The sequence below is a fragment of the Neomonachus schauinslandi genome, chromosome 13 (assembly GCF_002201575.2).
Source record: "Neomonachus schauinslandi chromosome 13, ASM220157v2, whole genome shotgun sequence".
NCBI lineage: Eukaryota > Metazoa > Chordata > Mammalia > Carnivora > Phocidae > Neomonachus > Neomonachus schauinslandi.
Window position 1 is genome coordinate 87,732,977 of NC_058415.1, and position 13,361 is coordinate 87,746,337.

Here is a 13,361-nt window from a genome sequence, read left to right on the forward strand (position 1 = left end):
GGCCCCTCCCCCACTGCCGTTCTGAAGTTTCCTTGCTCTGGGGCTTGTGACCTTATCAAGGGCTCTGACTGACCTGGCTTCTGCCTGAGCGGGGACGGAGACCAGCCCAGCATGTCCCCACCCCCTCCCAGGTCTGGGGATGAGGCAGGGAAGTGGGGGATGCTAGGGTAGGCAGATGTCACATACCCCACAGGTCCTAGGACAGGGCTTCTTGCACCCCCCACCCCAATCCCAGGCGCCCTTTTTAGTGGCTCTGGTCATCTTGTCTTGTCTGTGGGTGCTGTGACACCTTCATTAATAATGGTAGCAGTTGTTAATATTTTGGGGCCCTTGCTGTGCTCCATCTACCTGGACCACATCGTGCTTCTTCTGGCCAATTCCTTGTTCCAGTGAGCCGTGGCTTCTTGTGGTCCCCTGAGCTCACCACACTCTGTGTCATCTCCGGAAAGCCCTCTCCCTTCTTCTTTGCCTGCTGAGGCCTGCCCATCCTTTCGATGTCAGCCTACGCACCCTTTCCCCAGGGAGCAGCCCTGACCCCCCCCCCCCCCCCCCCCGGGGGGGGCCCCCCCCCCCCCCCCCCCCCCGAGTGGGCCAGGATCCCACTTTGCACACATGGTGAGACAGCCGAGCTGTTGCGTGCTTATGTCTGTCTCTTCTGTTCATCAGAGACTCGGAGGACAGAGACCTGTGTCTGGGTCAGTGCTGTGTTCCGGAGCCCAGCGCAGGGCCTGGTCGATATGCTGCTCAGCAATTAATTATTGGGTGAATGAAGGCGTAAAGGAAATCCCATTTGTTCTTCCTTCCTTCCTTCCTTTTTTTGAGAGAAGAGGGAGGGAGGGAGGGAAGGTAGAAGGGAGAAGGAGTAGAGAGAGAGAGAGAGAGAGGGAGGAGTGCCCAAGAGTGCAGCCATCAGAGCAAGCCCATTAATGAGCCAGACGGAATACCTTGAGTTCTAGAAAGTAAAAGCAGGTGCGTCTACTTCCCCACCTAAAACGAGCATGACACACACATACATTCTCCAAGAGCAGATACACACTGGGCACCTACTATGTACCGGATGCTGTTTTATGGCTGTGACTTAGGCAGACACAGATCCTGCCCCATGGAGCCCCCGGCCGCTGAGGAAAGACAAAATCAGATAATGCAGGCAGGTGGAAAGACAAGAACAAAACCATTCCCCCCCGCTGTCCAGGCTTTCCCCTGTGTATGTAGCCGGGGTAGGTTTTATCCTCAATCTCCTGATGAGGAAACCGAGCCTCAGAGAGATTAACTGACTTGTCCAGTGTCACACAGCTGGAACGTGGGAGGGCTGGGATTGGGACCTGTGAGTGTCCCTTGGTGTGGGTCCCTCGGCCAAAGCAAGTTGTTAATAGATACTGAGAACCTTTGCTTCACAGCCCCGGTGGCCCTTTGCTGGGGAGTGAGAGAAGCCAAAGATTCGGTGCCTCTTCAAGGGCCCCAGATGATGCAGTTAAGGAGTCAGGCAGGAAGGTAACTCCCAGAATGCATTTTTGTGATGTTTGAAATGCTGTACTTCTCCAGCAAGTTCTGGACTCACACGGACCCTGGTTCTGGTCCCAGCCTCGCTGCAGACTGAGGTTGGTCCTTGGGCAAGTGGCTTCACCTCTAGAAGCCTCAGTCTCCTGATCTGTAGAAGGGGGATGCAAAGTCCTTGTCCCACAGCCTCGTTCGGGCAGTGAATGAGATGAATGCCTGCCACGTGCTTAAGCGCAGGTGGGCACGCAGTGAGTGGTAAATAAAGGGAGACATTTTTGCACCTGGAAGCCACAAGACAAAGTACATCTTTCTGCAGTTTTAAGAATTTTAGGGGGAAAAGTTATTTAACATATAGAAATTAAAATCAGTGTGTTTTATAATTTTATTTTTAGGGTAAAATAAATGTGTATAAATGATGGAGCAGAATGCAAAACTCGTGGGAATATCTGAGCCGGAACGTACCAGCCCTCTGCCTCAGAGGCTCTGGGGAGGGCACCTTTGGGGAGCCCCTGGACTCCTCCCCACGTGGCCCTTCTCCAGGGACCAAGCAATTTCATCTCCTCGTGAGCCGGTGGGAGTGAGCATTCTTAACCCATTTGTCAGATGAGAAAACTGAGACGTGAGCAGAAAGACACACATCACGCTTTAGCTGGCAAATCTGAATGTGGGAAGGTCTCAGCGTCCAGGAGAAAGGTGGAACCTGCAGCCTGGTTCTCAGGGGCTGGACCAGCGAGGGGCACTTTGACGGGCAGGAGCCGCTGCTCCCTGCTGGGCCACGAACCTCACACCCCAGGCACCCAGGGCCCGGCCGACTGCAGGTGCTCAGCGAGGGCTTGCCACGGCCTCGTTCTCAGGGCGGGGCTCGGCGGGTGGCCCCCTCCCTGGGAACGACCATCCAGGCTAAAGCCTTCTTGAGCACGGGCTTCGGAGTTGGAGGGACCTGGGCGCCCACCTCCACTCCTCCACCACTGACTGTGACCTCGGACAGGTGCCTTTGCCTCTGTGAAGCCTCAGTTTCTTCACCAGCTGGGTGGGCTGGCAGGGACCCCCCACCTGTCAGCACAGAGCTTGGAGCAATACAAGAGCTCGGCCAACGGAGCCGGCTCTGTCCAGGGCTCAGGAGGATCCTGAGGGGCCAACAGGGAGCAGGGGCGTTTGCCTTGGGATCTGAGCAGTCCTGAGCAGCTCTCACACCTCGGTCCCCTTGAGGGCTTGGCTCCTCTCTGCGCCGGAGGACATTTCCCATCAGCCCCCCCGGCCCCGCAGCCCACATCTTCTGCTGCTGCCCCAGTGGCAGTGAAACCCCTGACGTCTTATTCTAACACCGTGGCTGTCATCATGATAGTCTGAGTCTCCGTGTCACTCGTCACCTGCTGGGCTCAGTGCTCTGGGCCTGCATGCTCTTGTTGGCTCCGACAGCAGCTCCATGAGAGGGAGGGAAGCTCAAGATTCAGAGAGGGGCGTACATTGAGTGAGGTCACACAGCAGCTCGATAGCGGGCGGACCTGGCCCCACAAAGGCCTGTGGTGGGAGAGAGCCCAGCTTCCAGGCGGTTACAGGCGGGTCAGCCAGAGTCGGTCCCAGGAGCGGAGGGGTGAGGGGTGGGCAGCTGGCCTCGCTCTGGCCAGAGCTGTGACCCCTGGAGCTTTGGGAGGCTTTACAAAATCCTGTGTGCAGAGGGCTTGGTGCAGGGCTAGCCTTGTAGCGGCAGCTCACAGATCTGGTCCAGGTGGGTCTGCAGATGGCTGATGCCCCCAAGTCCCCGCAGGTGAGCCTGCACAGAAGGTTCGGGGGGCGGGAAGAGCATGGCAGGCAAGGCCCTGCCCCATGTCCTGTGGACTGCTGTGGGCCCCAGCTGGCGTGGCTGTGCTAACCACCAGTGGGGAGGGGGGCCGGAGGGGAGGGCTGGGGGTGTGGGGGAGGGTGCTGGGGCCAGGGCCCTGGGGAACTCACTCCTTCTGGGTCAGCTAGAGGGGCTTCCGCAGCACCCCGCTCAGCCTGGAGCGCCCCGGAATTCTGGGCAGGAAGCCAGGTGCCTTTCCAATGAGCTCAGGCTGGCTCCCTCCAGCGGGGCATTTATGGAAGGCAGGAGTGGGGCGGGCAGAGGGCTGGCTGCCTCTCCCCCTGCTCTGGAGGAGGCATGGAATGAGAGTCAGCTCCTGTGTATGTCACTCGGGTGTAGCTGTGTATGTCACTCGAGGCAGCTGTCCCCAGGGGCTCCTTCTTGCCGAGGAGCCTGCCACCCCCCGGTGGCCGAGGGCTCCTAGCACCTTAGCACCTGGCCCGGGGCCTGTGCCCGCCCTCCTGTTTCCACACCGCCCCTGGTGGGTGTCCACGGCCTGCGCCCTGGGGCACAGGGCCTGGCGGGGGGCGGGCAGTCCATGGCCATTGGCTGGCTGCCTGCAGGTCACTTCATGGGGTGCGGGAGCTGGGGGCTGGAGCTCTCTGGAGTCTATGGAGAGCTGCACGGCCAAGGTGGGCTGCCTAGTCTCCGGCCCCCATGGGAACACCCGTGTATTTCCACTGCAGCATACATGGGTCTGTTGGGAGATGACGTGGGGCTTGGGGCGCGTGTGGCTCTTGGCGGCTGGGGGAGTGCAGGTGTCTGCTCTCTGTGGCCAGAGCCCTGGGAGGGAAACTCCCAAGCATCCATCTCTCTCTCTCTCTCTCTCTCTCTCTCTCTCTCTCTCTCTCGTCTCTGCAGTTAGCACTGTAGGTAGGGTCTGCTGTGTGTGGGAGGAGCTGTGTCCCCTTTCATAGGAAAAGGGACAGGTCACACGGCGGGGGAGTAGCGGCCCGCCCGGAATCCCGGTCCCAGGAGTCTACCCCGCTACGCTGCCTTCCCTAGAGGGAACTGCCCCTCCTGCAGGTGGGGGGGCCTGTCCCCAGGCTGGAGGGAGGGACAGGCTGCTGTGGGACATGGCAGCCGCTTCCCTCCCTTCTCTGAGCTTTGCTGCGAGGGGAGGGACACGCCAAATTAGGGATGTTGGCAGCTGCTGGTGGGGAGAGGGTGGGGGGGGGGGGGGGGGGGGGGAGGGGCGGGGGGGGGGGGGGGCCGGGGGGGGACACCCGGCTGGCTGTGGAATGTGGGGGTGTTCCTGTGTTTTCTGCCCCGTAGAGCAGGAAAGGGGTGTCCCCAGGAAGGGGAGGTCCAGTCTGGGGTGGGGATCTCTTTGGGCCACGTGGAGTGTAGGCAGGGGCTGAGCTAGAGGGGGCCAGCTGGAGAGGAGCTTGGGGTGAGGTGTGCGGGGTGCCTGTGCTGCCCCCCCACCCCCGACAGCCGTGTGAGAAAGGGACTCCGAGGACTCCAGTATTCGGAGGTTGAGCAAAGGAGAGGCCTGGGGCCTGAGCAGGAGCTGTCTGAGGGGCGCTGTGCTTCTGGAAGCTGTCTTTCTGCACTTCTGAGCACTTCTTTGTCCGAGTGGTCAAATGTGTTAGGACTAATGGAGTGTCAGATTTAGTGACAAGGGGTTGCTGGGGGCCAGGCCCAAATGGCTCCACTTTGGCTTTTTGTCTTCATCAAACCAGAGGCCTTCTTGCTGCAACCGGGGTGGGAGGCATGGGTGACACAGGCAATCGACCCAGCCTCTGTCCCTGGAGACAGAAACGGGGTCTGGATTGGCCTCGGGGTGGTGGCTGGAGAGGCCGGAATGAGCAGGCTGGGCCTGCCATCCCTCCTGCTGCAGCCAGGCCTTCTGTGGGGGCCACCACCCCCTGCTTTCTGTTCCCACCGTGTTTGAGCTGAGCTTCAATCAGGAGAGAGGTATTTTGCTTTAGGGAAATCAAAATCAGATTCAACATTTATCCTGGGCTCCAGGGACCAGCTCTCTCGCGTTCATTCCTGGCAGACGAGAGCTGTGCTCGAGGGAGGAGGCCCAGGGAGCAGCCTCAGGAGCGGGAGTGCTGTTCCTGCTCTTCCTGCCAGGGGGTGGGGGGGGTGGCGAAGAGAGGGGCTCTGCGGGCACTCCTGCCGAAGGGAGTGAAGGCCTGGTTGCAGTGAGCCAGCTGGGGGACAGCTGGGGAGCGGGCCACGGCTGGGCCCCCTCCCCACTCCCAGCCACCAGCAAGCCTCCTCCCCGTCTCCCCCGCTTCTCAGGGAGGTCCGTGGGAGGGGAGCGGAGGGGATGCCCAGCCCCTCTCCTCCTGGCTCTGTGCCGGCTCTAAGCTGGGAGTTTTCTAGCTACCTCTCAAGAAGCCCTCCCCATGGCTCTTGTCTGGCAGGAGTTTATACCCCATCCTTCAGTGAGGACCAAGGCTCAGAGAGGTTAAGTAACTTGTTCAGAGTAACACAGCCTATACATGGCTAAGGCAGGACACTGGCCCAGAGCCTCTCGTCGCCTCAGCCATGTGGTTTTAAATACTGGTTTCCTAATGAGCCTGGGGCCCCCTGGCCTGTAGGCAGGAGGGGGCTGGAGAAAGGCAGCTCATCCGTAAAGGTGCCCAAAGCCCGATGGCAGTTGTAAAAGTAAACGTGTTGAGAAACACAGTAGGGTGTGTCCCAAATGCAGCCAAGTGGCTTGATGAGGAATCAACGAGGGTTTATTCTCTGCCTCCCGTGTGCAGGACACCGGGCCAGGTGCCCAGGTGATGCTGGGGTATGCCACGAGAAGCGCCCTGGCCTCTGGGTACTTGGCGTCCAGCTGGGAAGAGGAGAAGAAGTGGCACTGTTGAGCGCCTGCTGGATGCCAGACATCATGCCAGGCGCTTTCCATACACCCTCCCCCTCTAAGGCAGAGGCTGTTATTTGTCCCATTTTCAGATGAGCAAACCGAGGCTCCAAGGTGTGGAGTCATTGCTCAGGGCCACACAACCAGAGCCCTGGCCTGGTTGACCCCAGAGCCCCTTCTGCAGACCGCTCCATTTTACTGCCGCCCCCCTCCTCACTGAGCTGGCCCTGGCAGGCAGCGCCCGGTCTGACCCTCCGCTGTGGAGCTGATGGGAAGACAGATCAGGCAGGAAGCAGTGATTCTCACATAGCGGGGGCTTCAGAGGCGGCTGTGGGCAGGGCAGGAGGCCTCTGCAGAGAAGGGACATCCCAGTGGGGATTGGGAAGGTGCATAGGGTTACCCAGGTGAAGGAGGTGAGGACGAATGTCCTGGGCAGAGGAACAGCATGCACAGGAGCCAGGGGGCCGGGGGGATGGCTAGCGAGGGGCTTGGAGGGGGCTGTGCTGGGCTGAGGGAGCACTGAGGACAGCCTTCTGTTGTCCTGAGCCCTGAGCCTTGAGCGTGGACCCGCCTAGTGCAAGCGTGGTGTGGGTGGACGCCTGTTTAATTTCACACTTGGATGGAGGCCCCGGGGAGAAGCTGGGAAGCCTGAGCCTGGGAATGTCGCTCTGGCATCTGGGTGGAGTGTGGAGCAGAGGGACCCGGTGATGTCCCCCACCCCCTCCTCCCTCCTGGTGCCTGTGGTGGTCAGAGCTGCAGGACCCCCGGTCCTTCCTGCGCTGGGGAGGGGGGGGATGGGGGCGCACACAGGTTGTGGGCTGATGAGGACAAATATGTCCCGGCAACCTTTTATTTTGAAAGCGAGAGCAACATTGAAATAACAGTGCAGCGAGCACCTGTGTGTCCTTCATCTAGATTCGCCGGCGGCCAGCATTTTGCTGGGGCTTGCTGCTTCTCTTTCTAAATATATGTGCATGCATTTCTGAACCTCCCACAAGAAGCTGCCAGCATCCTGACCCTCACCCCTAAATAATTCAGGGCACCTCTCCGATGAAAAGGGACATTCTCCCACACCACCCCTGTGCCGTTCCCACCCCTAAGAAAATCAGCAGCGGGTCCATCGAGGCATCTACTTGCGCCCCATGGTGCAGCTTCCCCAGCCATCCGAATAATGTTTTCTGTGGCTGATCTTTAACACCAGATCCAGGACCCAATCCAGGCTTTGCGAGTTGCATTTGATGGCTTTGTCTCTTTTTCCAGAACGATCCCCTGCCTTGTTTTACCTCTCATGGCACTGACTGACTCAAGTGTCCTGGCCAGTTGCCTTGTAGAATGTCCCGCCTTCTGGATTTGTCTGGTTATGTCCTCATGATTAGACGCAGGTTGAATATTTCTGGCAGGAGCACTCCGTGGATGCCCCGTCCTCCCACAGCATGAAATCAGGGGGGCACATGATGTCAGGGTGTTCACTATTGGAGAGGTCAGGTTTGATCAAGGACAGTCATCTTCATGGTTATATTTTTGTTGTGTATTAGAAAAGATACGAACAGCACACGTCATTGGTAATTTTATGGATATTGATGCTTAGACTAAATCTAGATCAGGCAAGTCAGTGAAATGAGCGAGCTGGTTTAGAGAAACATCCTGAGTGAATCATCGGACAGGTGGTTAGGGAAGAATCGAGAAGGTAGCGTGGGAATGGCTGAGCTCCTGGAAACTCAGACAGAATGGTAAGAACGCAGGTCTCAGCATTGAGCAGACCTTGGCAATGACCTCCTGCCTGCCTCCTTCTGGCCGTGGCCTTGGGTCCCTTTCTCAGGTCTCTGGCTCAGCTGCCTCACCTGGACAGTCAGGTTCACACTGGTCACCTTCAGGTTCCTGACGCTGGCAGAGGGGCTTCGGGTAGGTGGCTGGGTCCCCGGAGGGCTGCCTGATGCCCACCCCACTCAGGACCCTCCATGGCTCCAGGCAGTGAGGCAGTGATGACCTGCTGGCCCTGGCATGGTACCAGGGGACACCTGATGGCTTCATCTGTTTCCTAAAGGTTAATTAGCTCCTTAAAGCATCAGAAGGGCCCATCACCCCCCACCCCAGCTCACTGCCCCTGGGGCTTAGCTGCCTGCTGATCAAGCAGTGTTCATGCTAGGGACCATTCCAATGGGGGGGGGGGGCAGCCAGCTATGTCCCCTGCCCCCACGTAGCTAGCTGTTCCATCCTGGGGACTTGGGGGGAATTTCTGAGCTAGGGGATTCCAGGGGAGCCTTCTCTGGCCCTGTGAGGCCAGAGGTCAGCAGTGGATCTGCCACCCAAACTCTTTACCTCCCAGCTCCTGCTGTTCCTGTCATGTGATGCCGAGGTCACACAAGGTCATGCAGCTCTTCCTCTGACTCTCGGGGTGGGGAAGGCACCCAACTGGGCATCCATCCTGGGCTCTGCAGGCAGTCCTGGCCCTGCCATTTCCTGGCAAGGTGACCTTGGCTGACTATAAGCAAGTGGACTCGCCTGAACCTCAATCTAATTGGGAAAACGGGACTACCACCCACCTGCGGGATTCTTTTTTTTTTTTTTTTAAGATTTTATTTATTCATTTGAGAGAGAGAGCTAGAGCAGGGGGGAAGGGCAGAGGGAGAGGGAGAAGCAGGCTCCCTGCTGAGCAGGGAGCCCCGATGATGCGGGGTTCCCTCCCAGGACCCTGGGATCATGACCTGAGCCGGAGGCAGATGCTTAACGACTGAGCCACCCAGGCGCCCCTACCTGTGGGATTCTTATGCAGGAAAGAGCATCAAGCCATTGTAGTTTTCACAATAACCCGTTTTACAAATGAGGGAACTGAGGCTCAGAGAGAGGAAGTACTTTACCCGAGGACACACAGCTAGTAAGCTGTGGAGTTGGGTTTGAATCCAGGCAGCCTAGTCTGGCTCCGGAGTAGGTTCCCCGCAAGCTCCTGCCTATGTTGTGATGGGTCTCCTGTGTCTCTCCAGGTTCGGGCTTTGAGCATCATCCCCTGCCCCTGCTGCCCTTCACTGCCAGGCGTGGGTGGCGAGTCCAGGGCAGCTCAGCCTGGGTCAGACCAAGGTCACTTCCCCTCTCCACCCCCACACCTGACCCCCTTCCCACCTTCTATCGTCTGCCAAAACTCTTGGAAAATTGCATTCTTTACTCTAGGTCTGGCCGATCCAGGTAGCCGGCACCTCCCACTGTCGCCATGCCCTCTGTTTATCAGCTGCCTATTGGGGGACTGGCCTCTTCCTCTGCCTGGGATTTGGGCTTGTGGGAGGAGGAACCTGGCGGTGGGCCTCCAGCCTGCCCCAGGGGTCTGACCACCAGGTTACAGCCTGTGGATCAGATGGCTGAGCCACACACAAAGTTTAGAGCCTCACCCTCTCACTTCACGTCCTGGCCCCTTCATGCCTCAGTTTCCCCATTTGGAGCCAGGGCAGAGTAACACTGTGTTCCCTTGGAGCTGTTGTCAGGGCGGCTGAGTCAAACACAGAGGCCCACCCTGGCACGGAGCCGGTGGGCACTTGGTGTCCGGCAGCTGTTACAAGCTTCCTTTGAGCAGGTTTTGGAAAAGTGGCCTCCTCGAGTCCAGTTGGGCACAGCAATTCAGGGACACCCCCTTGGGCCTCCCTTCCCACTTCCCTGGGAGGAGGCTGCAATTCCTTTACTCAGCTGACCTCCACCTGGCACCGACCTTCCTGTCCGTCCATTCATTTGTACCTTCATTCATTCCTTCCACAAGTGGGCATGGAGCACATAGGCGGGCCAGGGCCCCGCCAGGGACTCAGGAGCTTTCACACCCATTTCACACCTGTTCTGATAGAATTCCCAGCACAGCTCATGGGGCAGGCCCTATTATTCCTGCTTTACAAATGGGGAAACTGAGGCATGGGTTGCTGGAGGCACCTCCCGAAGTCACCCCCACAGAGAGTAAGTGTGGCCCGGGAGGTGGTTACATGTTCTCACTTGGTGATCATAGAGACAGCCCTGGTTTGGTTCCAATCTGAGCCAATTTAGTACTTTTCAGAAAAAAAAAAAAAAAAGATTTTTTTGTTTGTTTCACGGTTCAATAAAGAATGACTATTTTGGCTTGGCTGGATGTTCGACCACATTATATGGCTTGTCCCAGGGTTTGGTTTACGGCTCTGTTCTCTTCTTGCCTGTAAAAAACCTGGAAATGACTGCCGTGGGGGGCTGGAGGGGCAGGCTGAGGAGCAGAGGGGGCTGGGGGCTGCCAGGGCCCCGGGGTACTGCTCAGCCTTTCTGTCCTGGCCCGCCACACGCAGGCAGGGCAGCCGAGTGCCTTCTCCGACGGTGCTGACCTGGGAATGAGAGGTGGGGCGCAGCATATCTCAAACACTGGCCTGGGTGTGATGTTCCTTCCGGCCCCCCCACCCCCCAGGACAGCAGGGAGAGCAAACCCCGTGTGTAAGGGGCTATTCTTGTCAGTCCTTCTAGAAGCACAATGGGCGTCAGGAGGGATAGGCCAGTGCTGTCCCCTGCCGGGGTGGCTGGACACGGAGCTCCTGACCGGGACTGTTCATTTGGGGGACAGGGGCGGGCAGGCCTTGGGGGCGGGCTGGGGAGGGCAGGAAGGAGGCTCCCCGGGGTCTGCCCATCCCCTAAGACACCTCCCAGAGCTAAAAGTCTTCTTCTGTTTTCTCTTGCAGTTACTGAGAAGGAAGTCCAGCAGTGGTGAGTAGCTGTTTTTCCCCCAAACTGTTGGCAGGGAGGCTTTGGGCTGATGGGACAGCAGTCCAGCTGCCCAGGACAGGGGCACGGGGAGGGGCTTCTGAGCTTGGCTCCTCTACCAACCTGTCCGAGGCGGCCTTCATTTAGATTTTTTTGTCCACAAGGGGCTGATGCAGAGCCAGTTGAACTGGAGTGGAGAGGGGGTGTTGGGGACTCCTTGCCTTGTGTGTCATCTCTAAGGACCACCGGGCCCTGCTCACCAAAGAGAGGGGTTTGGACCAGGAACGAGTCAGGAGACTGGGTCCCAGGCCTGGCTTTGTCACTAAGTCACTGGTGGCCTTGAGAAGTCTCTTCCCATTTCTGGGGTTCAGCGCCCTCTTCTATAAAGTGATCGGTGAGACTGGACCAAGGATGGCAAATAGGTTTTCTCTCGGATGCCGGTTCCGTTCAATCTGTAGAGGCTGTCCAGAGTGCCGTGTTAAGAAGGGTTCTGAGGCTGTATGTCATGGAGCAAAGGCAAAGTATAGCAGTGAGGGATTAACGAGGGCTGTAACGGATTAGTGATGCCTGCCTGGGCTGGGGGAGACGGGAGTGGCATATTGTCTGTCACCTGGTCACCTGTGGAATGTGGCAGAATGTAGTGCTGACAGGGGAGGCTCACGCTAAGGTAGACCTGAGGTTGGGGGGTTAGGGAGGGGAGGAGGCAAGCCTGGATAACGTCCAGGAGAGTTTGGTGGTTTAGAAATGGACTCTAGAATCCTGACGAGGCCTCAGGTGGTTCTCTGAGCCTCAGTTTCCCCGTGTGTATGGTGGGAATGATGACTCACTGGGAAGACATTCCCTGTGAAGGTCGTAGCACGGTGTCCAAGAGATGACAGCCATGTCCAGTGGTCTTCTGTGCGCCGTTCAGATGGGGAACTGAGGCCTGGAGATGTGCCCCCCGTCACAGCCAGCCGGGCCTGCAAGGACCCACACCGTGAGACTCCGGGCCAGGCTCCCCTAGGGGCCAGTCCGTACAACTCCAGGTCCCTGAGTCCAGGCGGCAGAGGGTGGGAGCTGCGGCCGCCCTGCCCAACTCTGCTGACCGCATGCAGGACACCCAGCCCGGTGGGTGGAACCCGGATGGTGAGCTGGCTACTCCTGCGATGGGGTAGGCGGGGGAAGGGGGGGAGCGCATGTGGAGGGAGCAGCCGCTGCCGCCTTCTTCCTCCCCCACATCCGAGGACCAACATGTGGGTCTGGTCTGCCTCCGACCTCATTTTCACTTCTGCACTTCCCCAGGTGAGCGCTCCAGAAACGTTCCTACTTCTAGGTCTTTATCCCCGTGGCTCTGCCTTCCAGAACTCCCCGCCCTTCCTTCCTGGGCCTTTGTCTACTCCTATCTCCCTTTCGGAGCTCCCCACCCTTCTTTCCTACCTTCCTAGGCCAGCTGAGCTCTCCTCTCCCAAGGCTCATCAAAGTCACCTCCTCCAGGAAGCCTTCCAGGATTCCCCATCTGTACATTATCCCCCTCCTTCCCACCTGGCAGCCAGAGGGATCATTGTTGAACAAAAACCTGACAATGCTCGGCTTCTGCCGAAACCCTGCCTGATGCTCAGGTGAAGGCCGTGCCTTCGGCATCTTTATATGGGGATGAGGACCGCTTTGGTCTGACCTTGTTGACCCCGCCAGTCTCACTGCCATCTCCTTCTGCCCCCTGGCCTGCCTGAATTGCTGTCTGTTCCTGAACTCACCTCACCCCCTGGGCCTTCCTGAACTTTGCCTGGTCTGTCCCCCTCCTGGGGACACCCCTCCACCTCTTTGCTTGGCTACTATCTCCCCACCCTCAGGGCTTCTTCCCTGAGACCCGTGGGCCCCTGGGCCCTCAGGTTAGCTTAGGGGCCCCCATCACAGCCGGGGACACAGCCTGCAGCAGTTACTCATCTGTGAGCCTCCCTGCCTCCTTTCCTGGCCCTGAGGGCCGGCCCTGCCCTGTTCGCCCCTGTGCCCCCAGAGCCTGGCCACAGCAGGTGCTCAGCCCCCAAGAAGCACACCCCAAGTGCTTCCCATACATTGCTCTTGTCTCCTGGGAGCTGCCCTGGGGGCCCACATGGTGAGCCCTGCCGGGCAGGGCAGAAGGTGCAGTCTGTCCCGGAGAGATGGCAGATGCTTCCCCAGCTCTGCCGTGTGCCCTGCGAGCTCTCAGACATGGCCTCATTCAGTTCCTCCTCACTGTCACCCAGAGGAGTGTCCCATCTTGGCATTTCCTAGACAGGGCCCTTGAGCTCCCGGGCCCTGCCCTGCTTACACCTGTGCTTCCCCCGGAGAAGGCAGGGCAGAGCGGCCAGGCGGGCTCTGGAGCCAGGGCGCTGGGCTTGGGTACCCACACCCCACGTCCTGCGTGAGCAACCTTGAGCAAGTTGCTGGACTTGTCAGTGCCTTGGTTTTCCCATCTGGAAAATGAGGGTAATAATAGTTAAATATTATAGGACTATTTTAAAGAACAAGTGATGTATTCACATAAAG

At 58.6% G+C, this 13,361-nt stretch overlaps 1 protein-coding gene across 1 annotated transcript in view; it reads left to right on the forward strand.

The window, feature by feature from the left end:
• NCS1 (neuronal calcium sensor 1) overlaps window positions 1-13,361 on the forward strand; it is a 52,282-nt gene that overhangs the window by 12,385 nt on the left and 26,536 nt on the right. The window contains exon 3 of the mRNA XM_021691560.1: window positions 10,835-10,859. Within this exon, the coding sequence (XP_021547235.1) occupies window positions 10,835-10,859 (25 nt within the window). The remainder of the gene's footprint in view (window positions 1-10,834; window positions 10,860-13,361) is intronic.